The sequence below is a fragment of the Ciconia boyciana genome, chromosome 1 (genome assembly GCF_034638445.1).
Source record: "Ciconia boyciana chromosome 1, ASM3463844v1, whole genome shotgun sequence".
In the NCBI taxonomy this organism is placed as follows: domain Eukaryota; kingdom Metazoa; phylum Chordata; class Aves; order Ciconiiformes; family Ciconiidae; genus Ciconia; species Ciconia boyciana.
In genome coordinates, this window is record NC_132934.1 from 147182398 (window position 1) to 147205318 (window position 22921).

The window sequence follows — 22921 nt, forward strand, 5'->3', positions numbered from 1 at the left end:
GTACCAACTGCAATTTGTGCAACACAGCTCTAATCCATCTAATCCAGAATCTATAGGAACCTGTGGGAGCTGCCCCGTAGCCATCGGTGTGCACTGGGCCAGGCTTGGGGGTTTCTGAGCAGCAGCTGCTGAGAACCTCAACTCTAATCCTGCTCCCCTGCAGGAGAGCAAAATCTCTGTAGTTTACTATAGTGCAGCAGTGAGGTGTTCACATCTTCCAAGTCCTGCAACAACCTTCCCAAGACCATATTATGCCACTCAAGAAACAGTGGGAAACAATACTCTAAAATAATGTTTAATTTCATCATTGAATCTTTCTGATAAATGCAATGAGGATGCAGTCATTCATTGTTTACTCCAAAAGCAGATTAAAATGTGCCCACCACTGAAATCAAAACAAAGCTTTTAAGCTAATCTCAGTAATAAACAGTCCAGTCATTTCTTTCAGGTCTGAAAATATATGTGCTGCAGTCAAAAAAATTATTATAAAAGTTAATTAGCTCAGTGCAGTTAATTGATGTGTTCTGTAGCATCCTTAGAATTTTAATTCTGTAATTTTAAGTCATAAATTAAATAAAATTAAGAAACATATTTTAATTCTTAATCCCATTAAACATGCACTGTATTTTAAGCATGAGGGAGCCTGAAATTCACAGTAGACATTTAATGAATAGTCAGATCTGGAAGATATAATTTGTCATAGCCACAGAAAGAGCTTGGTAAAAACCAAGCCTGTGACAAGTTTATTAAATAAGTCTGAATATACTCGATGGTAAGAATATTTGCCTTTATTTATGTATTGGTTTTTTGCTTTAAAATTTCTTTTGGCGTATAGAAAAAAATAAAGACAAATTAGAAAATCTACAGCATATGGAATTAAAAATCTTGACAAAAAATGTATTTAAATATTTAATGCCTACTGGATGCAATTCTTCATGCTTTTTATACAAAATTTCCTCTGAGAAAACTCAGCCAATATTTAAAAGCATATTTTCATAAACGGCTTGGCCTTACAACCCTTTAACCTGATGAGTCATTCCAGATCATGCTAAAGCTTACTCATGAGGAAGAATGTAATTTTTGGATCCTTAGCTTCTGACCTCACAAGGTATGATGCAAACTTTACTACCATGAGTGAGAAAACTACGTACAGTATCAGGGTGCTGGAATCTCTTGCTGGAAGAGACAGAGTTCTTGTGCTCCCTCACGGGTAGCTCACTCTCCCCGCTGACTACCACCTCTATCCACGTGAAAAGCTGCTCAAGTGGATCAAGTGCTTGCAAGAGCCAGCCATAAGTGTGCTGTCTCCTAAAGGACCTACTCTGGCAGCATGCTGAGTCTTCTCCAAACTGGCTATGTACCTCCAAACTTTCACTAAGGTTTTTTTTGAGAGGGCTGGCATTGCCAGTGACTGCCTTCCAAAAACTGAAATCTTTGCCTTCGCAAAGATCATGAGATGTTTATATGTCTCTCTCTCCCCCTCCCTCCCTCCATACTGATAGACAGATACACATGGATGCACCCATCCATACCATATATGCATATACCTATGGGTGTATGGGTGTATGCATGTGTATGTATATACACATTAAAGGTGGGTTTGTTTGCTTTTTCTTTTTTCGGGCCTGCGGTTTCAAATACTTCCATCATGGCTGCCAACATCATCCTTTGACAGGAGGAGAAGGACAAGAGGGAAGAATCTCATAAAATCTCATGGCTCAGGAAGCTGGGATTCAAGTTAAAACCTCGTTGCTCACAAAGAACCTGTGAACATTGGCAGCGACTGAACTAAGCTCAGAGTACAAGTTTCCCATTTTGAACTTTTGTATTTTGAGGTACATTTTTGCTACTACAAAAGAGCAGCTAATAAGAAACTTGGTATTTCTGTGACATTAAGAAACTGTCACCATTTAAGTATTATTGATCTTTCCCAGTAATAATTGACTACGAGCTATTTCACCGAAAATAATATTTTGGTGCAATTGCAGGTAAAGGTTTGATCCCTGGCTGGTGGTTTGTTGCTGTACAGCAAAAGGTATGTTTTCTAGGAGTTGTCCCAAGGCAATCTCCTGACACTGGAAAGCCGTGTCTCTAGTAGAACCACGTGGCCATAAAGCCTCCCTGCAGCTGTTGCCTTTGCAGTGGACCCTGTCCAGATCCTCCCTCCCAGCACGGAGAACGTAACAGAAGATATATTGCAGCCTGGGACGCTCTATTCTACAGATAATTTTTCTGCTGGATTCAAAGCTGACAGTGAACTCCAATTCCTTTTCGTGCTCTTTCCTTGTAATAGCTCCCTGACTGCAGATGAGGGCTCTTCCTACTGTTTCGGAGGAGAGACTACAATGCTGGGGAGATGAGTGGTACTTTCTCCGCTCACACATACGCTCCCCAGGCAGAGCATTTACCCCCGCTTTTCCGCCACGTAACAACTAGGGGCTGCATTAGTAAATAAAGCAAGCGCCGAGCCTGGAATGGGAGGTTACTCATCCTGCTGGAAAGTCAGCAGTTTTAGTCATGGTGTAAAATCTCCCGTGACGGCATTCCTTTCTGAAACTTGATCCCAGAGAGAACAGCTTACAGAGATGAAGAGATGCCAGGCAATGATCTACAGCCCTGGCCTTCCTGAAATGTATTCCTCGCCAGCATCTGTAAGCTGTCAAGTCATCGGTGTAGTCCTCACGTATGTGTAATACATCCTTAAGCCATGACTTTTCTCCTGTGGTCCAAAGCCATGTTTTCATGTGGCTCTGCATGCTTTAACTATGCACAACGTTGGGATACAGGTCCAAACAAAATAATTTTATATTGGCTTCCCTGTTTTTAGAGGATAGCTTACGTCCTGCTTGGCTGAGTGAATGGAAACATTTGGGAATCACCCCCAACCAACTTCTTGTAAGCTGGAAGTCTGAATGCTACAGTTAAACCCAGGCAATCACATGATTTTATGAGCATAATCAGGACCATACATCTGAAGAATGTCTTCAGCAGTTTCTGGGAAGTTTGGATCTGTCACAAGAATTGCAAAATTTTAAAAAACTGAGTACTCTTTCTTTTCAAACCTGTTATTACATACAGTAAAATTGTTTCTAGCTAAATAAATCTATAAACCTTTAATGATTTGGGGGCTTTTCTTCCAGATTTTGGAACCAGGAGAGGGGGAAGGAGGGAGTCAGAGACTTCAACATAAGAAAAAGTTTACAGTATGCAAGGTAAGTGGAAGGCACTCGGATTACCAGGTATGATGGGATCAGGGCTGAAGGCTGCCAAAGGACCATCTCCCTCTGCAAAAGGAAAGGACTGGAGACATGCAGCAGGGACAGGAGGCACAGCATCGCAGTCCCAGAGGAACAGCAGATGGCTGGGCAGACCTCAGATCCCTCTTTGGCAACGAGGGATCAATAACTCTTATGCTCAGAATGATGGAAAAAAAATAAGAAAACCAGCCTTCCTTCAGCAAGAAGGAGACAGGCACAGATAGAGGGGTCTTGGCCACACGTCCAGTATTTCTACTCATGAGCCCAGAAGGCCCTGCTTACTAAGCAATTTCTCCTTCAGGGAAAGAAAAAAGGCAGAGCCTTCTGCATAGAGCCTATTAGACCACACTCACTGTTTAGAGCTATCTGATACCCTGGGAGAAGGAGAAAGAATTCAAATATCTGGAACCATCAGAGTGAGGACTGTACAAGAGAACAACTAAGTTATCAGGTGATGGCACATGCTATAATTGCTAGATCGTATGGAAATAACATTCAGCAGCTGTTATTTTACCAGCATTACTAACTCTAGTTCCCCCACAGACATAAATGAATAAAAAAGCTGTCTGCTCCCTACAAACCTGAGATCACAAGCCATGGGCCTCAGAAAGGACTTTTGCCCTAAATGTCTGCATTTTATTACAGTGGTAGATATACACCATAAATAAAACAAACTAAAATATTCATTTGCTTGGTAACTAACATTTTCCTACCCATCAATATGCTCCTCAAAGTATGAATAAATGTGGACTGATGTCAAGTGAGTCACAGAAATAATAAAATAATGCTGTTTATCTTTACATGTCAGCTGTTGTGCTATATGAAAGTCATTCTACATTATAGAGCTTATAAAGTTAAATGAGATTGTACTGCCACAGTAGAAATTATTCTAGGCCTTTCTTTTCTGTGAAGAAGTAAAAAAACAGAACGAAACCCCATTACGTACAATTCCAATGTTAATCTCATGAGAACATCTATTTTACTTGAGACAAAGTCTTAAACAAATGTTTTATTGCAAAGGTATTGATAACCCTTCTGGATCAGTGCCTTAGATTACCTTACTAATTTTTGACCACACAGCAACTATAAACCAAATTGGCAGAGGTATGAGTCAATATTCTTTCACTCTGACAACAAGGACAAGACAGTTTGGCAAACTGCCTCGGTTGCTGTTTGTTTACCAAGAAAAGTGTATTAGCAGCAAGCCTGCTCACCTAAAAGCAGGATTCTGCAGGTCTAGGTCCCAGTTCAAGGGCCAGATTCAGGCTCAGAAGAGTCTTGTGAGTCTCTCATTGTTGCCTTGACTTGACTTAAGCCTTCCCCTGCACAAAAACTGTGCATGGCTTTAACTCAACCATTACCTTTCTGGCAGCTCAGTTGCCTGTAGGTGCAGCCCCCAGCCCCTGCTCTCTCCTAGACAGGTGAGGGAATAAGTAGTTTAAAATGATTAGGCCAGACAGCACCTCCTCCAAAAGATGGTGCTGTATTTTATTAATAACATACTATGCAGCTTTATACTGTAATTGCTGCCTCTGAGCCAGCAGCATTAAAGGAAGGCAATGCTGCTCTCCGTGCTGGGCATGTTACTGCCTTTCCCTGGTAGCCTTTGCATACTTTGCACCCACGGCAGTGGGCTCAAAACAGAAAAAGCATTTCTTCTAAGAAGAAATTTGTTGGCCTTGAGTAGGAGGGCTTTCCAGTCACTGAGCTAATACTCTCTGAGGGTAAAGGGAAAGCAGGACAGCATCTTGACAGTGCTTCTGGATGGCAAGGCCAAAGCCTTTTGCCGCAATTTTTAATATGTAGGCTGTGCATCTTGCAAAGCAGAGTCTTATAAAACTTTTCTGGAAGTGGAGGAAGGAGAAAAGCAGAAATGTGGCTCCTTGGAAACGCCGAATAAACAGAGAACCAAAGAGCAGCAACAGGGCAACCTCCACAGAGGTGGTTATTTGCATTGAGGAAGCTTTTGCTGGGGGTTTCCCTCTACTTCTGGTCAGAAGATGGTTTAAGTGAGGCGGAACTTTGTGTATTGAATTCACAATGAGTAATACAGGGAGACTGCGTGCCCAGGGGGAGGCCATCAGAAACTCTTGTATTAACATTTACTTTGAAAAGAGTTTGCACAAAGGCAACTCATAGTTTGTTAGCTGAGGAAGATAATGTCACTAATAGTGCCATGGACAGGCTACCGACCGACCTATAAACACTGAGACAGAAATTTAGGGTCGTTTTTTAAAGGTATCAGCTGTGAATTCCCAGCCTCAGGGTGAGTCATGTAGACCAGATGCAGCATTTCAAGGAATCATTTCTAGTGAAGTGACTAGAGTTGGAGGAGGCCCAAGCGCAATGCATTCATAGGCATCCCATGGGTCAGATGAAAGAAGCTGTTTCTTAAGGGGGCCCCAGGCCAGATGGTATTTGCAGATGATGTAGAGACAAAGGCCAAAGGAGGTGGAGTTGCCCAAACAGAGGGAAGCCTCATCCAGGAAAGCAGGAGCTGCAGAGGTGTTGGCACACAATGATCGGAGCAACACGTGTGAAGAGCTATCCAGGCACCTGCCACTCTCTGCAGAAATCAACAGCTGAAAGGGGTTGCGATTTGGTGAAAATACGATCCACGAAAAATACTTAGGAGCTGAAGGGGAAGAAAATGTACTGCCAGAATAACACTGGGAGCTACTAATGACCGGCTGATGCAGAAACCAAAAGAAATTCATCTCCCATCAAATTTGATGTGTGTGAAAACTCAGTGGATTATGTTGTATGATCAGTATTTCTATTGCTGTTGTACTGAGAGTCGCCTTCATCTAGGGAACCCCTGGAGGGGTTCTGGGCTACTGAAGTGAGTAAATGTGCTCTGGTGCAGAACTGAACCCCACCACAGAAAGCTGGCAGGAAGAGACGTGGCTTCAGGGAGTTCTCCGGGCTTCAGGTGCTTCTAGAATGAGTATGGAGTGACAAAGATTAATTGCTCCCCATGATAGCTCTAAACTAGGTCATTATGCAATAATACGCCTAAGTGAACCTGTTGGAGTATGTGAAACTACAGCTGTGCTGTCAGGTTTTCTCCTTGTCAGGATGCTGCCTCACACGGCATCAAAAGCTGAGCTCCAAGTAAGAACAAAAAATGTCAGTGACGTTACCAGACACTAAGGACAATAGCCAAACGTTTCACAGCATGTCATGGCAAAAAAGCGTGAAACATCCCACTTCGTCTAGAAATTAGGGAAGCATTCACAGAAGACAAAGAATAGAAGCTAATGCTCTAATACAACCCATTTTCCTTAAATTTGCAAGGATTTGAGCAATGGAACTGGGTGTAGTATCAGGTGACATACCACTATGTGCCCATGCATCTTTTTTTTCTTGTCACAGTGGATAACTGTGAGGGATTACATTGGGTGGTGGAAGATGGCCTGACTGCATTTACATCATCTTGAACTTCCCATACTGCAACTATTAAAGAAAAAAAAGCCCTCAACAACTTCCCCAACAACTGAGTCAAAGCTTTGCAATAACTACGAGAAATGCAATTCAAAATAGCGGCACACTTTCCTGTAGTCAAGAGCAGAATATCTTATTGGTTTAGACTGGGAGTCTGGGTCATCCAATGATATTGACACTGACAAATTAAGACAGAGCACAAACCACTGCAAGTTCTGCAGAGTACCTTTCATATTCATGCATACGCCAGAGATATTTCAGAGGATGAGATATTATCTAACTCAAGATATGAAAACTGAAGACACCCAAGAAAATCCATAGGAGGAAGATCCAGCCCAGGCCAAAAGATCTCTGAAGCTTTTTTAGAAGATTAGTTAAGAAGGTTTAACTCACCGGGAATGTCATTGGCTTCCGCACTGAAGCCTTCAAGAGACAAATTGCACGCAATGGATGGGCCTGGTCGTCAGAACAAACATTTTTGTCTCACTGATAATCTAGAATGAAGAATGCGGGCTATCCCCCAGACTTGAGCAGGCAGTCTTGCACTGGAGCCTGCGAGGACTGGTGGGCTTCCTGCAACCACGGAGATCACAGCAGTGATCAAACTGCTAATGCTTTCAAATTCTTGCTAAACAAAATCGGGAAAAGTTGCGGAGAGCGCCTGGCAGTGATGCTGTATGGTTGTCTTAGTGGGAAATTGCTGTGTTTGTATTATTTTGCACTTTTTGTGTTTGATGGGTAAGGAGAGGCAAATGGAAGTTGGGCCAGAGCTTGTTTTACTCAGAGTGCTCCTCTAAGTCTTAGACTTCTACATGTGAATGATAAAACAACCTGGTAGAAGACAGCTTTACATAGATAAAACTATGCCTTTCATAAAGTCTTCAATGCTAAAAGTATTCCTAAGATACTTGCTTTATTCCACATCTGATCCCAGCTGACTGAGAGGAGCAACAACAGGAATTTCACGGTACCCCACCCAGTCTCCCTTCGAGAAGATCAGTCCTGTAAACTATAGGATCTGTGCATGCAGGGATTATACTTTATGATCGTATAACTACACAGATTTAAAAAAAAAAAAAGTTCAGACTACAAATTGACACTGTTGTATAAATAAAAAACAGCCACCTGAAATAAGGCCTTATCCACACCACTTCTTCAGTGGGGGAAAACGGCACATCTGGTCTCCAGTCCTGTAGCTGCCTGGCTGAACAGGGCTTGGGAGCACTGAGGAGCTACCGCTGCCTAGGAGGAAGGGAGTGCCTGCCATTAGTCACCAGAAACCGGGTCTGAATCAGTTCGTGGAGTCCTGATTCAGCAAGTTAAACATTGGTGTGAAACAGGAGATGGGTCCTTGGCACTCTGCACTGAAGCGGAAACTGCTGGGAAACCCAAGGGGACGCCAGCAACGTGGCTCTGGAGATCCAGCAGGACCTGGGACCAGGACGGGCCACCCAGGTCTCCAGGGGCTTGGACCCAGGGGTGGGACATTTGCGTGCTGGGGGGAGGATATCCTATCTCTGGGGAGAGCAGTGACCACAAGAGGGGTATGAGGTAGCCCTGGGAGCCCACGGCCACGGTCAGAGTTTGCTTTTCCCCATCTATTTTTGCTCACCCTGAGCAGACAATATGAAGGCTTACACTTCAGCCTCCTGCACCCAAGAACGACTGCCCACAATTACGCAAAGCAAATGTGCGTTTGGGGAATGCCACATCAGCAGTCCCCCTATGGTGCACGGAGGATTAGTGCCAGCCCTGTATGATGTTTACAGAGGAGGATTTGATCTGTGCTTCCTAGTGTGATTCACAGGGCTCTGCCCTGCTGGAGTAGCTAAAAGGTAATTCCCGTGCTTCTGTACTTGGTCCCGGTACTCTGCTTTCTACAGGAACTGCGTCAGTAACAGTAACATTGCAGCAGGCGTTACGGTCCAACTTTAACACAGATATTTTTAATTGGCATTTTTGTTTTTCCACATAGTTTTCTAACCATATTTTTTGAGCTTGCAAACTTAATTTTCAACTGCAAATCCTGCTTGCTTTATTTAGATGAAAACCAGAACACTAACATTTAGAAATACAAAGTTGCCAGCACTGTTTAAACACCCTCCTTTAAATACGTAGGTTTGCAAAAACAAAACTGGTGCCCCTGTATTTTGAAGAGCTAAAAATGACACTGGTTTCAAAGATATGAAGCATGAAAAGAAATGAAATGTTAAACTATAAATAACTCAGTTTTCACTTGTGCTCCAGAAACTTGCACAGCTTTCTATACAGGTAGCCACTAGGGTACCAACTTACTTATCAATGACCAAATGTAGTAACAAGTTTGAGAATTTCACAGAATGTCACTGTAGCACTAGGTTTTGGGTTTTCTTATTAGGGACAGGAACTTCAAAAATATGCTTTCTCATCTCTTGTCTTATAAATTTATAGGTTTTCTATCCAAAGCCTTGGTGTTCCCTCTTCCTGCCTTTCAGTCAGCGTACCCATTTTGTATCTCAGTTTTCTGACTTTAAACAGATCACAAGACTTAAGAACCACACACAAATCTAACAAAGCTTCACTTACCAATATTTTTAAGTGTTTTGCCTTTCCCATATTTTAGGAGTGACGTGCAGGTAAACCAGAAGGGATAGTAAATAACCATGTTTCGAGCAGGATTGAGAGCTTAATATCTGCACGTTCTGGACATGACCAGCCCTTGTTGGGCTCAGACTCTTGATTATGATACTGAATGATCTTTATTATGATACTGAATGATCTTTGCTCTCTACCTGGCATGACTGCTGCTATGCAACATTTTCACGCAGCTTTATTGTTAAAATGCAGGTTATTGCAGCAAGTATGTACTTTGGCAGCTGATTTACCTTGGTTTGTTCTTCTTCTTGCAGATTTATTTGTTTGTTTCATTTTTAAGTGTGGCGTGGCTTTCTGGATGCTTCCAACACTAGCAGATGTTGCTTAAGGGAGAAGCTGGACTCCCCAGATCCATCTGTCGTCGTTGTTTGCCCAAATGGTTCTCTGGGGATGTTTCTGTCACTAGTGTTTCCATGAAAGCAGGCTGATGGCTGGCTGTACAATCCCCAGCCAGGAAGTCCCCTTGGCTGCTTTTCATCTTGTCTCTTTCTTCTGACACGTCCATCTTTGGTGGCCTACAAGGTGTTAGGCCTCCTCCTGGAAGAACTATTGAGCTCACTTGAGACACTCAGGCAATCGCACTGTGTCAAAGTACAATGAGAAGCAGAGGAATGTTGGCAAGAGAAAATTCTGTATGAGCTATGATTAAGACATTAACAGAACCATTGTTTATTACTCAATTTTCTATCATAGCAACCAAGATCAGAGGTTTTGTCTTTTATCCCCCTATGAAAACTTTATCTGGATCAAGTTGAGTCATAGTCAGTTTACAGATTTTCTGCAGAACTCCCTCCTACGTGGGTTTTTCAAGAACTTGCAAATGTACTTTATTCAGCTCAGCCCTCTATGACCATCTCCTCCCCATTCACCACCTAAATCATTTCTGCACAAGTAAGTCTGTATTTTGTTGCTTACTGTTTGTTTTGGAGCCACAAGAAACTAATTTGTCTTTGAAAAGCATAATTTCATTTCAAAGTAATTTTAAACATGTCAGTTTAGAGCTTCTCTGGTTTTAATTTTTTTCTCTTTGGTTTCAATATATTGTCATTTTTACATTTTACTTGAACAATCCAAACGGATTATATAGTATGAAACATTAAATTATACACTAAGAATGAATGTTGTTGTCACAAGAACAGTTTGCTTCCACTGTGCAATGACTGCCAATTCATTCTGTATCCATGTACGACTGCTGCAGGAGCCATCGTGAGAGCTGACTGCTGCAACTAACCAAAAGTGTCCATGCAGAGCGGTGCACGCAGTTGCTTGTGGTCTGAGCTAGCTGGATGTAAGCCAGACTGGTCTGGATATCAGGTAGCTGAATTAACCAAAAGCTCAGAGCTGTGTTGATAAGTCCTGGAGAGAGAGCGGTTATGGTAAATGTGAGCACAGTGTCACACTGCTGCAGTTTCAGTTTTCATATCAGAGCTGGCCTGCATCCTGGTAGCTCAAAGGTAAGAGTAGGCAAGCAACTCTCCACATCCATCCATGTAGACATAATCCCCGAGGTATGTATAAGGTCTTTTAATATTCCAGAGAAGGCATCAGTTCCCAAATGCTCTGTCTTCTCTGGGTTCTCAATTCTCCCCCCATTCTTTCTGTTAGATGAAATTCCACCTCCGTCCTGATGCGTGCCCAGATGTCTATACCTCAGTTAGGACAGGCAAGGCTGACAGCTCTCACGTTGCTGATGGGAGAGCAGCACCTGGAAGAAGAGCAGCTGGTTCTTATTAAAAACAAACTCCGTCAAGAAAATCAACTACTTATTCAGGAGCCTCAGCTCAGGCTTCGTTGGCCCTCCAACCTACCACAGCTCCTCATCCAAGGCAGCGCTTCATCTTTTGCATCTTTTTGTACTCTGGTGTATAACAAAAGACTGGGATGTCTGACACTCAGCCATATCTCAGCTTATGCAGACGGGGATTTGTCAGACACTAGATACAATTTTGCAGGACAGTAAGACATGCTAGCCCAGTTAGGATGAGCCGGCATTGGGAACTGCAGCCAGTTCCTGAAGCACTGGCTATATCCCATTTGTGGGACTGCTCAGCCCCACACTGTTACTGAAGCCTCTTGCAGGAGATGTGTTACTCCTGTCCTACTCAGCTGGTGCCACTTCTCTTTTTCTGCCCTGACAGATCTGGTATCTCCTCTGAAGGGTGAAAGGGAGGAGACAACACTCATGAGCTCCGTACCTCAGCTCTGCAGAGCCCACTCTTTCCCCCAGAGCCTATAGCACAAAAAGGACAGCACAGCACATTTTAAAAGAAGGTGGGGAGGTCACAAATGAACATGGAAGCTGAGGGAACAGAGCCTTGAATGATCATACCTATCCTATAGACCTTGGTGCTAACACTCACCTGTAAATATCTCTGTATTGCTTCTTGGGAGTTTCCCAAGTGTGAGAGATGAGAGAGTAAGCACTTGTGGACATGTTAAAAGTGATGTCAGTCAGTCCACAGCAACAAAATACCAGGGAAGGTCTTTTCAAAGCTACAAAGCTGCACCATAAGAGTCTACCCTAGCTTTTGGTCTCTCTCTCTTTTTTTTTTTTTTCTATTTTAACATGCAGAACCGAAAGAGATGCTTACCCACAGCAGCAAAGGGGAAGTCGGACAACAGTGAAGAGCCATCATTTATACAATCCAACCAAGAAACAGAAATGAAAGAGACAGCAGAAGACCAAAAAAGAAGAAGTGCACACCCGAGAGCCTGTACCGAGAATGCCAGTACTAATGATAACATAGGTTACCTGAAAGGACAGGAAAATCCAGACATCCACCTACTCAGTCTTCATATCATGTAGCATATGACTCAGTTAAGATGGAGAAAATATCTAGAGCTGTCTGAAGGGCAAAGAGAAGCTAATCATCAAACTATTCAAGCTCCTCCAGAAGAGAGATTTTAAAAAGTTGGAGAAGACACACCACAAACACATAAAGCAGGAAGAAACGGATGGAGCTGCTTTCAAATTTTAAGGCATTTAAATCAAATTCTACCGTCAGAATTTTATCCTGCCTCATCTCACAAGTTGGTCTCTGTGCGCAGATGTCTCTGACTTCGGACTCCTTCTTTGAGGATCAGGGGCCCAGGCAGCAACCGGAATCCACAGCCCCTGATGTGCGCCCTCTTTGCGTGCCTCATCTATTGCTCTGGTCAGCTCGTGAAATGAAATCAACAGCACCTCACAAAAATGCCCTCCTGTGCCATAGGGATATCTGGGTTCCACATGCACTGGCAGGTAATCTGGGATTGAATAAACTCTGGCCAGAATTTCAGGTGTCTGTGGCTGGGCTTCTGAATCTGCATGGAGACAACTGGATAAATGATCAAGCATGCTGATCATTTTCAAATTGCCATGAAAATCACTCGCATGTCACCAGTCTGAGTATTAACTAACATCTTTTCACACAGGCACGGATACCTTTTGGCACTGGCACATCATTTTAGTGCTGTTGGATGTGCTCATTGGAAAAGATACACATCGCTGAGTATATCACCATTTTGGTAGAATCCCATTTAACTGAAAGAACAGGTTTACATGAAGTTTCAACACTCAGAAAAGCTTTAGGAACTTAAGAATGTAGTCTGTGTATCTTCGGGCTGAACAGAGTATTTGGTTGGTCAGCACTCTGTTCGGGCCCATTCATTTTCTTTTCTCTGTCTTTTTAATGCATTGGTGGATTGCTTCTGCAGTCAAGGGTATTTTTGCACTAGATGCCTCCTCTTCCAGCAGAAAAATCAACATACAGAATTTACAACACAATTAGCAGCTATCTAGCATGATTCTGTGGGTCCCACACTATGATACCATGTCAGCAGTCTTGGTTTTCTACCAGACTATCATTGAGAGGAGTCCTGTGTTACAAAGTTCCAGTGTTGCTGAATCAGTGTGGAGTATGGGGGGAATAAATATCACACACCTTGCTGTCACACCAAAATACCTATCAGCTACACCAGAAATTTTGCCAGGTTGTCAAACATCGAGGAGGCAATACTACTGTGCTGGCAGCAAAAGGAAGGTGTATTGCTGCACCCATGGGGAATGAATCTGGAAGGTCCGGAGCATACTAGCAAGGCATCTAACAAACACATAGTCAAACAGGAGCAGTGCTCTTATGCACAGAGCTAACCCGGTGTTGAAGTCTTCTGCTACGTTGGACTTTGTGGCAGGATTGAGCCCTTTGTGCTGTATCTCCCAAGTTCGCTATGTCCCAGCGCATAGCACCGCAGGGGATAGGGCATGAGGACACTGATCGTGCATTAGGTCAAGTAACAGTGGTCTGTCACTTAGCATGGAGAGCTCGTGTCACTATACTACAGCCACACAACACCCATTTCTAGCCAGCCTCCTCTGGGCGCCTTCACCTTTTATATATCAAACCTATATGCCAGACACAACTAATGCCGGGATCACAGTAGGAGAGAGGGGCTATGATATGGTAATTGCATGACACTGATGTAGCAGTAGGGAAATGTGAAGTGGTGGTCAAATGAATGAGGCTAATGCTTATTGCATGCAACTTTTGCATCCACAGCAACAGTTCACATCGTAGTTCACAACAGTGATACTACAGCTAGGACTATTGCCAGCAAAATACTGCATCATTTCTTTTATTAGAGGAAACCGGTAAACCAAAATCACAAGAAGTGTCATGGTTTTTGTAATGCAAAGCTGAAAGCAGGCTCTCATTGGGCAAGTGTGTGTCATAAATGACGAGCCTGATGAGAAGGTGATCATCCCTTTCTCTGAGAAAGTAACTTCTGGATCATTAGATTTAGTTCATAAAATGTAAAATTCTTAAAGAAATGAAGGATATTTTCTCTCAATGGGTTAACAAAAATTATATGACATATCTTGGATTTTAATTTAGGTGTATGATCATATGAGTGATTAAGTGAACAGAAAACAGAAGTAAATAAAAAAGCAAATTTACCACTGTTTATCTAGAAAATAAGTCATTAAGTAAAAAGTAACAAGGGTTTGTTGAAAATAAATCTTGTAGACAATCTTGAATATTAAAACCCCAATATGTCATATCTACTCTGTTTTCTTCATGCAGAAGTTTCACAATGCCATAAACAAAATGTTGGAAACAAAGCCCTCCAATGACTTGAAGCTGGCATGGACAATGAAGCAGAGGGGGGGAGCCCTGAGCCACTTGTCCTTGCTCCAGGGTTGCCTTCAGCACACAAGTCCAGCCGAGTACCAGAGCTGCAAAGTATCGGCAAGTAAAGGACACACCATAGATCCACAGGGTGGCAAACCCAGTTTTAGGGTGCTCAAAAATGTAGTCAAGTGATGCAAAGCACTGAAGTGATGCAAACTCATTTTGGCAGCTCAAGCATATTGAAACATTTCTGAAAGGAAAACTCTTCCATAGCAGACTCAGTGCTGGTATGTGCATCATTTCTGTGCAATCCATCATAACGTCAAGGCAAATGAGGCAATTTAAGGAGCAGCAGCAAGAATTATCTGGAAGAGCGGTTTTATAGAGAAAGGTTAAAAGAGTTTAATACATCTAGTTTTGTTAAAACAGAGGTAGATGGAGGCATGTCTCCAGCCAGCAAACGCTTAAGTAATGCAAACCTTAAGGATGGTGAGGAAATACTTGGGCTTATACATATGGGAACAAGTAGGAGTAAATGAAAAGAGGATGGGGAAAGACCATCAGAAAATCTTGTTGGCAGTGAAGAGCAGAGCTTGTACAAATTTTTCAGAGGAAGTGGTGGGAATTCTTTTAGTTAAGTTATTTTTAAAAGAATTTGAAAAATACTAATAAACAAGCTACCAGGAGTAAGTCTGTACTAGCAGGAAAGTTGATTGGATGATCCAACAGGCTCCCCTCTCCCCATTTCTTTCTTTGCTTGGTTTATTTTCAACCGATTGACCATGTACAACATTTGGTAAAAGCAAAGAGAAAGTAACCTGGGGCACATTCACAACAGAAATCTCAATGTCAGTTTACGAGACTGCATTTCCCACTGTGAGTTCCTGTTCTCCCAGCAGAACCTGAGAAAGGGACCCCACGAACACTTCTCATTTATTAAAGTGCAACATCACCTGGATTTGATCCGTGTCCCACAGAAGAGGTAACCCCCTGCAGGAGAGAAAAGGTGGTTCAAACATTTGATTATGGCTTTTGGAGTCTGACAGATAACCTCTAAGGAATACCAGCAGTTGAAGAGGTTACGGCTTCTAACTAACCGCTCTACCACTCTCCCAGAAATTTCTGCCTCCATAGCAAAGGTGGCAGGACAGAAACCACACATCTGTATTTTAGCAGTTCTGGTTCCTTGCCCAGAAAAAGAGTGTAAACTATCAATGAAGGTAACTTCCCTGACAGTTGGAAGCTGACACTTGGGTGTGCATAGGAGCAACACTTTAAACTACCATAGGCCAGTAAATGTTGCAGTTATTAAGTACACACCTTCCCGCTGTAGGTAGGCAAGACTGAAGGTAGACTGACCATACCTCTTCTGACATTAAATTTACTCTGTTTTAGCAGTCACGCTAACAAAGCTGACAATAGGTGCAGAATTCAGAGTACAGCTCACCATTTCAAAGTCTTTCTGATGTGTTCTCCAGTAGAACAGGGCATTTCTTCGTCTGACGAGTCAGCTGTTGAACTTTAGTGTCTAATTATTCATGCAGTTTCTGTTTATCAACACAAGTACATTTCCATAAGAACTATATTCTATGTCTCATCATAGTTTATTACAAGAAGTTGGGGTTTTTTTAGTATAGGAATTGTTTTTTAAAAAACTGTTCAATAGGCTCAAGCAATACTGCAATATCCAAATGTTAATATTTATATGCACTGCATGCATAAACTAAGCAACTTGAAGAGCCTCAAACATGTATGAAATAATATAACCCAGATTAATTCAGAAATAAATTAACAGAATGCTTTTTGCTTTATCATTTACAGACATTGAACCATATTGCACTGTTTTTTCCTGCACAGAAAACAGTGGGAGCTCTGGATAAAGATGAAAGGGAGAATATGTACTGTGAGCTATTTGTTTTCTACACATCTAATAATATCTTTTGAGAAAGACATTCTGTATATAGAACAATTAAAAACTGCCCATATTTTAATGCTGTAAGGCTTAAGATTCATACATACTATAATGATAGGACTCACAGTTGTTTGCTCATTTATATCATGGCTTTTTTTTTTTTTAATAACACAGTTGGCAGTTCCATTTTTACTCCAAGGCAGATTTTGCCATCCTTACATCTTAGTTTCATTAGAGTTCCCATTCATTTTAGTGGGTAGGATGCTCTACAGCATGAATTAGAACAAGAAAGTCTGGCTGCTCAGTTGTGCAACACTGGATTTGAAATATGAGAAATAGAAAATAGTTGACTTCTTTTTTCCAGAAAAGTTATGCGTGTACAACAGAAGCCTAGTTAAGAAAGTAAAATCAAGATCATACAGGGTCCACTGTAATAAAGAAGCAGTGCTAACTCCTATTTGTCTGAGTTCTTTTTTTAGATTTGATTGTGCTCTTTGATGTACATACCTATCCCCCACAGAAGTCAACATGTGGGCTTCTGCTCACAGCGGTGTTTGGGCTTTATATTTACTGTGGTTTGGGTGGTTCTGAGAACTCTGAACAGAGCTTCATGCTCCTAAGTCACTGATTCATGTATGTCCTTTTTCAATGCAGTGGTCAAAAGATTATGCAAGTTTGAGAGATTAGTAATTACACAGAAGCCTTTAACTTGATTCCTCACACGCCTTCTGGAAGTGATCACTGTTGCTGGGCAAGGCTTCGATCCAACTTTTCTAACTTTCCACTTCTCCCTTGAAAATAAACCTAGTTGATGCTGTGGGCATAGTTCAACAAAACAACAGCATCCAGAATTTCAAGGTGTCTTTGGGGTGTTCTGACAGTAAAGAACAGTGTATGTTATAATTGTGCAAGAGCCATAATAAATGTTACTATTTTTAGTTAGGCTGTGCGTTAGTCAGTCCCTTAGAGACTCTGGATCTATTACACTACCCAAATCTATTACGCTGTTGTGACAGCTGACATTCAACCACGTGTTCAAGAACCTCAAACGCAACGTAACATGTTGATCACGTAGGGAAATGAATGATTAAGAACGGAGCATGGGTGCATACAACTTTTTACTCTAGAAAGCTAAGCCAGTTCATCAGTGAACAGAGACTATTTGTACTAGAGACTTTTCCCTCTGCCGCTTTATCCAAGATGACTTTGGCAGTATCAGTCCTGATCTTGGACAGCCGATAGCCAGAGCAAGCAACTGCTGCGGTTCACATCTCTTATCGGCAGCCTTGCCACGCCGCACGCCTGGTATCACAGCTCCTTTCAGCATGGGTGAACGTACCCGTTTGCAATGTTGCGTCCACTTGTCAGATATGCAACCTCGTAACGAGGCGCCTTTTCCCCCACCGCAAATTCGCTTCATGCATTTCACGACGGCCCTATGCCCACCCGTGTCGCTGAGACGATGGCGACAGGTATGTCTTTCCTCAACAGCGGCAGGCGCATGGTATCCCGCCCTTGCTCTAGCGCAGGGCCTCACACTACGCCTCAGGCATGCAATACCTCGCTGTTCTCCCGTTTTATTACTGGCGAGGGTGCTGCGCGGACAGGCCTGGCCCGGCCCAGCAGCGCGGGGGGGGCGGATTCCCTCACCGGGAGGGCTGCCGACATCCCTGCCCTGCAACCTCCCGCGCCTCCAGCAGCGCGGCCGCGGGGCAGGAAGCTAAGGGACGGGAATAGGACACAAACACCGGAGGGAACCGGCCCCGCCGGGCGCCCGTTGGCCCCGCCGACCCGCCCCGCCAGCGAGGCCGCAGGGCGCCGCGCACAGACCGCCCCGCGCACCATCGAAAGCGGACCTCCCACCGCCGCGGCTGCCCAGAGCGCCGCAGCCCTGCGCGCAGTCACCCTCCCGCCACCATCTTGGATGTGGGCAGGAGAAGCCCCCATGCCCTCCGTAGGGAAACAATGAGAGCGACACCCCAACCCTTCAAGAGACGGGGAAAAGAGTCCTAAAGAGGCGGGACAACCCCAGCAGGAACAGCGAGCACCTGCAGGAGACCTAAGGTCACATTTAAAAAAATAAAACAAACCAAAACAGCCCACTCCCCGAACTCGCCACGCCGGACAGGGAAAAGGGGCGGCTTGCCCGCGCTTAAAATGGCACCCGCTTCCGCCCTCGCCTGGTAACCCCGCCCCCTCAGGCAGGGGGCGGGGCGGCGCAGCAGCAGGTATGCGCCCCTGTTGTGCGTGTGCGCGCGCGCGCTCGGGGAATGTCCCCTCGGACACGCGCGCGCGCGGCGCTGGCCAGCCATCCCCCCCCCAACCCCCGCCCGCCCGTGACACACGCGTCAGGAGACGCAGCGCGCTGCGGGGTGCCCGCCCCCCCCCGCTCCGCCCCGCCCCTCCCCGCCCCGCCCCGCCCCTCCCCTCCCCGAGCTCCTCCGCGCGCGCGCCGCGGCCCGGCCGGAGTCACGGCGGACCCGCACCGGCTGCGGCAGCGCGATGACGGCGCGGCGGGAGGCGGCGGCGGCCGCCGGCTGCCCCTTCCCTCGCGCCGGCAGCTGGGCGGCTGCCTGGCGGGGCGCGGCGCTGCGCTTGGCCCTGGCGGTGCTCCTCCACACGGCCCGGGCCGAGAAGGAAGGTGAGACCCAAATTCCCCTTCCTTTCTTGTCCTTCTGCTCCTCGTCTTCCTCCGGCGGCGGTTGCGGGGCCGTTGGCGGCCGCGGCCCGCGCGCTCCCCGGCGGCGGTTGCGGCAGGGCGGGGGGTGAGGGGGGTGGCGGCTGGTGAGGGCTCCCGGCCTCGCCGCCCCTGCCCCCTCGGCGGGGCCGCCGGGTCCCGCTGCCCGCCGTGCGGGGAGTCGCTGCCGCTGTCCCCCGTCCCCCCCTCCGCCGCGGCTGCCGGGGTGCGCCGGCGGGTCTGCCTGCGTGCGTGTGTGTGTGTGTGGCGACGGGGGGGAGTCGCTGACATCGGGGCGAACTTGGTGGGGTTTCTCCTCCCTGACAGCGGTGGGGATGGAGCTGGAGCTGCCCTTTAAAAAGGAGGGAGAGAGAGAGGGGAAAAAAAAAAAAGGCTTTCTCGCGTTGAGCTGGTTTCCCTGCGGCAGGCTTCCAGCAGGAGAGCGAGCCAAGCCAAACAGACGGGCAAACCTGCCTGGGAAAGGGCAAAAATGCACGCTCGGAAGTGACAGCGAGACCCCCTTCGCCTCCCCGAACTTTTGACAGGTGTCTGACGCCTTCGCGGGGTCGGTGGCGTTTTCTCCAAACTTTAGTGAAAGTCAGATGGGGACTTTTTAACTTCTAGCGTCTTTGATTTTGGCCCATTGTCTTTTCATTGTGGTTTAACACGGAAAAAAAGCCCCGAGCGAAACACCTCAGCATATTCTGTAGCATTGCTGAGAACGGCTTTCAAGCATTTCCAAGGTGCAGACTCATGGTCTACTTAAAAGTGTGGCTGTGTGGCAGCGTTGAAAAGCAGCAGATAAATGTAATGTATTACAGAAGTAGGTGAAACAGATTTACTTCAGCAGACAGGAGAATTTAATTTTCAAGCAAGTTGCTGCACTGGAGGAGGGTATATTGGAAGGAGATGGAAATGTATCAGGCCAGATGAGGTCTGGGAGGATGAAACAGAATAAGAATAAAAAAGAATGAGTATGGAATAAAAGTTTAGCAAGGAAGCTGTAGTCATGTCTCTAGACCAGACTTGAGGGAAGAAGTGCATCTGAATAATGCATGTATCAGAATAAATGTAGATATGCCTTTCATTTTCTAATGAAGGGCTCAATTTGAGTAATTTCCTAGTAACTTGTTTTTACAAATATTATGATGTTGATATCAAGGTGATAAAAAAATGAATTTTGAGTCACAGCCACTCTTGTTCACTTGACTTTATCTTCAGAGAATTTAACATTTAGAAAACAGTGTGAAGAAGATACAGTATTCTTAGAGTGATGAGAATTTGTAAGTCTGTCAGTTCAGTCTGTAGTGTCTTGAGGTACTAGAAGAGTTCAAGTGCTTCAGAAATACCTATTTTTAACTCTAATTTTGGTTGCATTCCTTTACAGGTAATAGCTTATATGAGTTTATAAGCTTTATCACTGATGTCATACATCAGTATGATGGATTTGATTCATGCCCTAGAAGTTGTGACAGCTGGGGCCATGGTCTGGCTTTGTTCATTTGTGAAGGAGATACTGCTTTTTCTCTATGGACTTCCTTGGCATTCCTAGATAAACAAAGGCAGGTTTAGATTTGCGGAGTTTGAACGGAACAAGAAAATGGAATAGTTTGTACTGATATCATTTCCTTCTATTGATACAGTCTATTACTTAAAACTTATCCCAGCAACACTTGTCTCATTTTCAAAAAGTGAATTTGATTCTCATACGGAACATAGATTTTTTTTTTTTTTCCCCCCAGTCTTTTCTGATTTCTGACACTCATTTTTCTTCCCAAGTTTTCTTCTGCTTGAGTATAGTCTATGGGTGGTACATTTAAGCTCACTAATAAGTCTTGGTTTGGTGTTTGGGGTTTTTGTTGTTGTTGTTTTTTTTAAATTCATCTTTTATGGCCTCCTTAGAAGAATTCCTTGATGATCTGTATTTGTGGATCACACATTGAAAACTGTTGTCTTGGAGTCTTCCTTTTGCTGAGTGCAATGCCTGTTTATACCCTGGATAAAAGAACAGTGGAGTTTTAAAGCAAGACAAAGTCAAAAGTGCCTTGTGAGATCCAGTTGCACTGATCTTGTACTACAATCCAAATGCCAGCCTGCAAGGGGTGGTAACTGAGCATAGGAGAGGAAGGACCAGCTTGGGCAGTGGGCCTTTAGGCCAAGGTAGGAGCTCAAAATGAAACAGTAGTTCAGAAGAAAGGAGGGGAGGGTGTTTCAGGCTCTGTCCTTCAGTGCCTTAGCTTCTACCAGGTTGTGTCAAGTTAAACATAGTAAGACACAGTTTAAAAAAAAATAATCTGGAAGTAAGGAAATAGCTAGGAATATCCTTTCCCTCTCCCAAATGTGGACATACATGTTTCACCACAGCTGCAGGAAGGAAGCTGTGGAGAGGGATTAGAACTGAGGTTGTGCATTCTTGCTCCTGTACTATTTCTACTCTGCTGAGTCGAAGGTGACTGTAGTAAGACACAGTGCAGTATGTATTCCTACATATATACTGCATATATACATATATATAGCTACAGAAAAAAACAGAAGCAGGTACTGAGGTACAGAATAGGAGTGAGAGAAGAATAGATCAAGTTATCACAAAATAAACTGAGAAATGAAGGTGGAGGACACTGTTTTCCTCTTACCTTGCATGTACATAAGGACAAACGGGGGGAAAGATGGAGCTGATGCACCGAAGTAATACTAGCTTCAAGCTTGTATGGAGATGGAGCAACAAGCAGTTCCTTATGGAGCTGTCACAAGTAGGAACAAGATTGATGCTGAAGTATTCCAGACTGGGGACCAGAAGCAGTCATGTCAATCATCATACTTAAAGAGTTTGAGGGTAAAAATGTAACATAAACAGCTTTGCCATTTGTCTAACAGCAAAAAGCAAAACTGAAATCCTTTGTGTATACAAGCTGTAAATCAAACTTATGGGGAACAGTGATATTGCTGTACACTGTCTGTGCTAGAGAAATAGAACTTGTGGAAAGTATCTGATATCTGAAAAAATATGAGAGCAGAGAAAACTGCATGTGGACCAGACAGAAACACTTAAACATCCATTTCAGACTAAACACTGATGTGATTTTTTTTTTTTTTTTGTATAGCTGGGTCCTCAGTGCCCATGTATTGCTGAGGAATGAGTAAGACTGAGAAGATTGTAAAATTTTTTGTTTGTTTTTTTCACTTCGGAAATCTGTGAACCCATAGCAAAAGAATTACATGGCAGGAAAAGAAAATCTGCATTCAGTCTCAAAGAGCCTCTTGCCATTTAGGAGGGGCAAAAATAATTTAAGAGTTTATTTTGCAAATACATATGATTTTCAGGCTTTTTGTAGGCTTATCCTTTCCTAGTGTAATTATCACGTTCTGTATTGCCACATGGATTGAGGACAACTTTCAGTTTATATTTGAGTGTGTGTGGTTTTTGCTTTGGGTTTTTTTGTTTGTTTTGAGAGTGTTTTTAAATTTTTTTAGTTGGTTTTGGGTGGGGGAATGACACACAACAGCCTTCTGGGTTTCAAGTTGAAGGAAGCCATAGCAATGCCACAAGTCTCATGGTCAGTATTATGTTTTGAAGACAAATGTCTAATATCAGCATGCTTTTTTACCTGAGAACTGTTTTGTGTTTGTGCCTTTATTTATATTAATTTGTATTTGTTTATATTTAAAAAAAAAATCTTCATTTTCTACAAGAGCAAATTTTTTTTTTTTAAATCCCTTTTTATTTGGCCAGCTGGCTGGAAGCATGTTGAGACTATTTTGATAGTTCTCTTACCTACCCACCTGCTCACAAGATTGGTGCAACTAGAGCAAGGTTGATATTTAGGCTAGGTTCAATCTCTAACTGTAACTTCTGAAGTTACATCTTGGTGCTGGATCTGGGAAAAAT

The 22921-nt window shown here is 43.9% G+C and overlaps 1 protein-coding gene and 2 long non-coding RNA genes across 5 annotated transcripts in view; 2 read left to right on the forward strand and 1 right to left on the reverse strand.

Moving 5' to 3' along the window:
• Positions 1–2996: 2996 nt before the first annotated feature.
• Positions 2997–11956, forward strand: LOC140646153 (uncharacterized). Its single transcript, XR_012040350.1, has 3 exons — positions 2997–3043; positions 3141–3212; positions 11908–11956. It is a non-coding gene; the product is annotated as an uncharacterized lncRNA (long non-coding RNA).
• Positions 8807–18511, reverse strand: LOC140646152 (uncharacterized). Of its 3 annotated transcripts, none has more exons than XR_012040349.1 (5): positions 16866–18511; positions 15894–15993; positions 15400–15436; positions 12088–12181; positions 8807–11040 (listed from the first exon to the last, which is right to left on the reverse strand). It is a non-coding gene; the product is annotated as an uncharacterized lncRNA (long non-coding RNA). The 3 variants fall into 3 exon arrangements; XR_012040348.1 differs by lacking the exon at positions 12088–12181 and having other exon boundaries at positions 16866–17149; positions 18449–18510; XR_012040347.1 differs by lacking the exon at positions 12088–12181.
• A 271-nt stretch (positions 18512–18782) lies between these two features.
• Positions 18783–22921, forward strand: part of TMEM131 (transmembrane protein 131) — a 112574-nt gene continuing 108435 nt past the window's right edge. Inside the window, exon 1 of the mRNA XM_072849639.1 lies at positions 18783–18999. Coding sequence (XP_072705740.1) covers positions 18861–18999 — 139 coding nt within the window. The 5' untranslated portion in view covers positions 18783–18860. The remainder of the gene's footprint in view (positions 19000–22921) is intronic.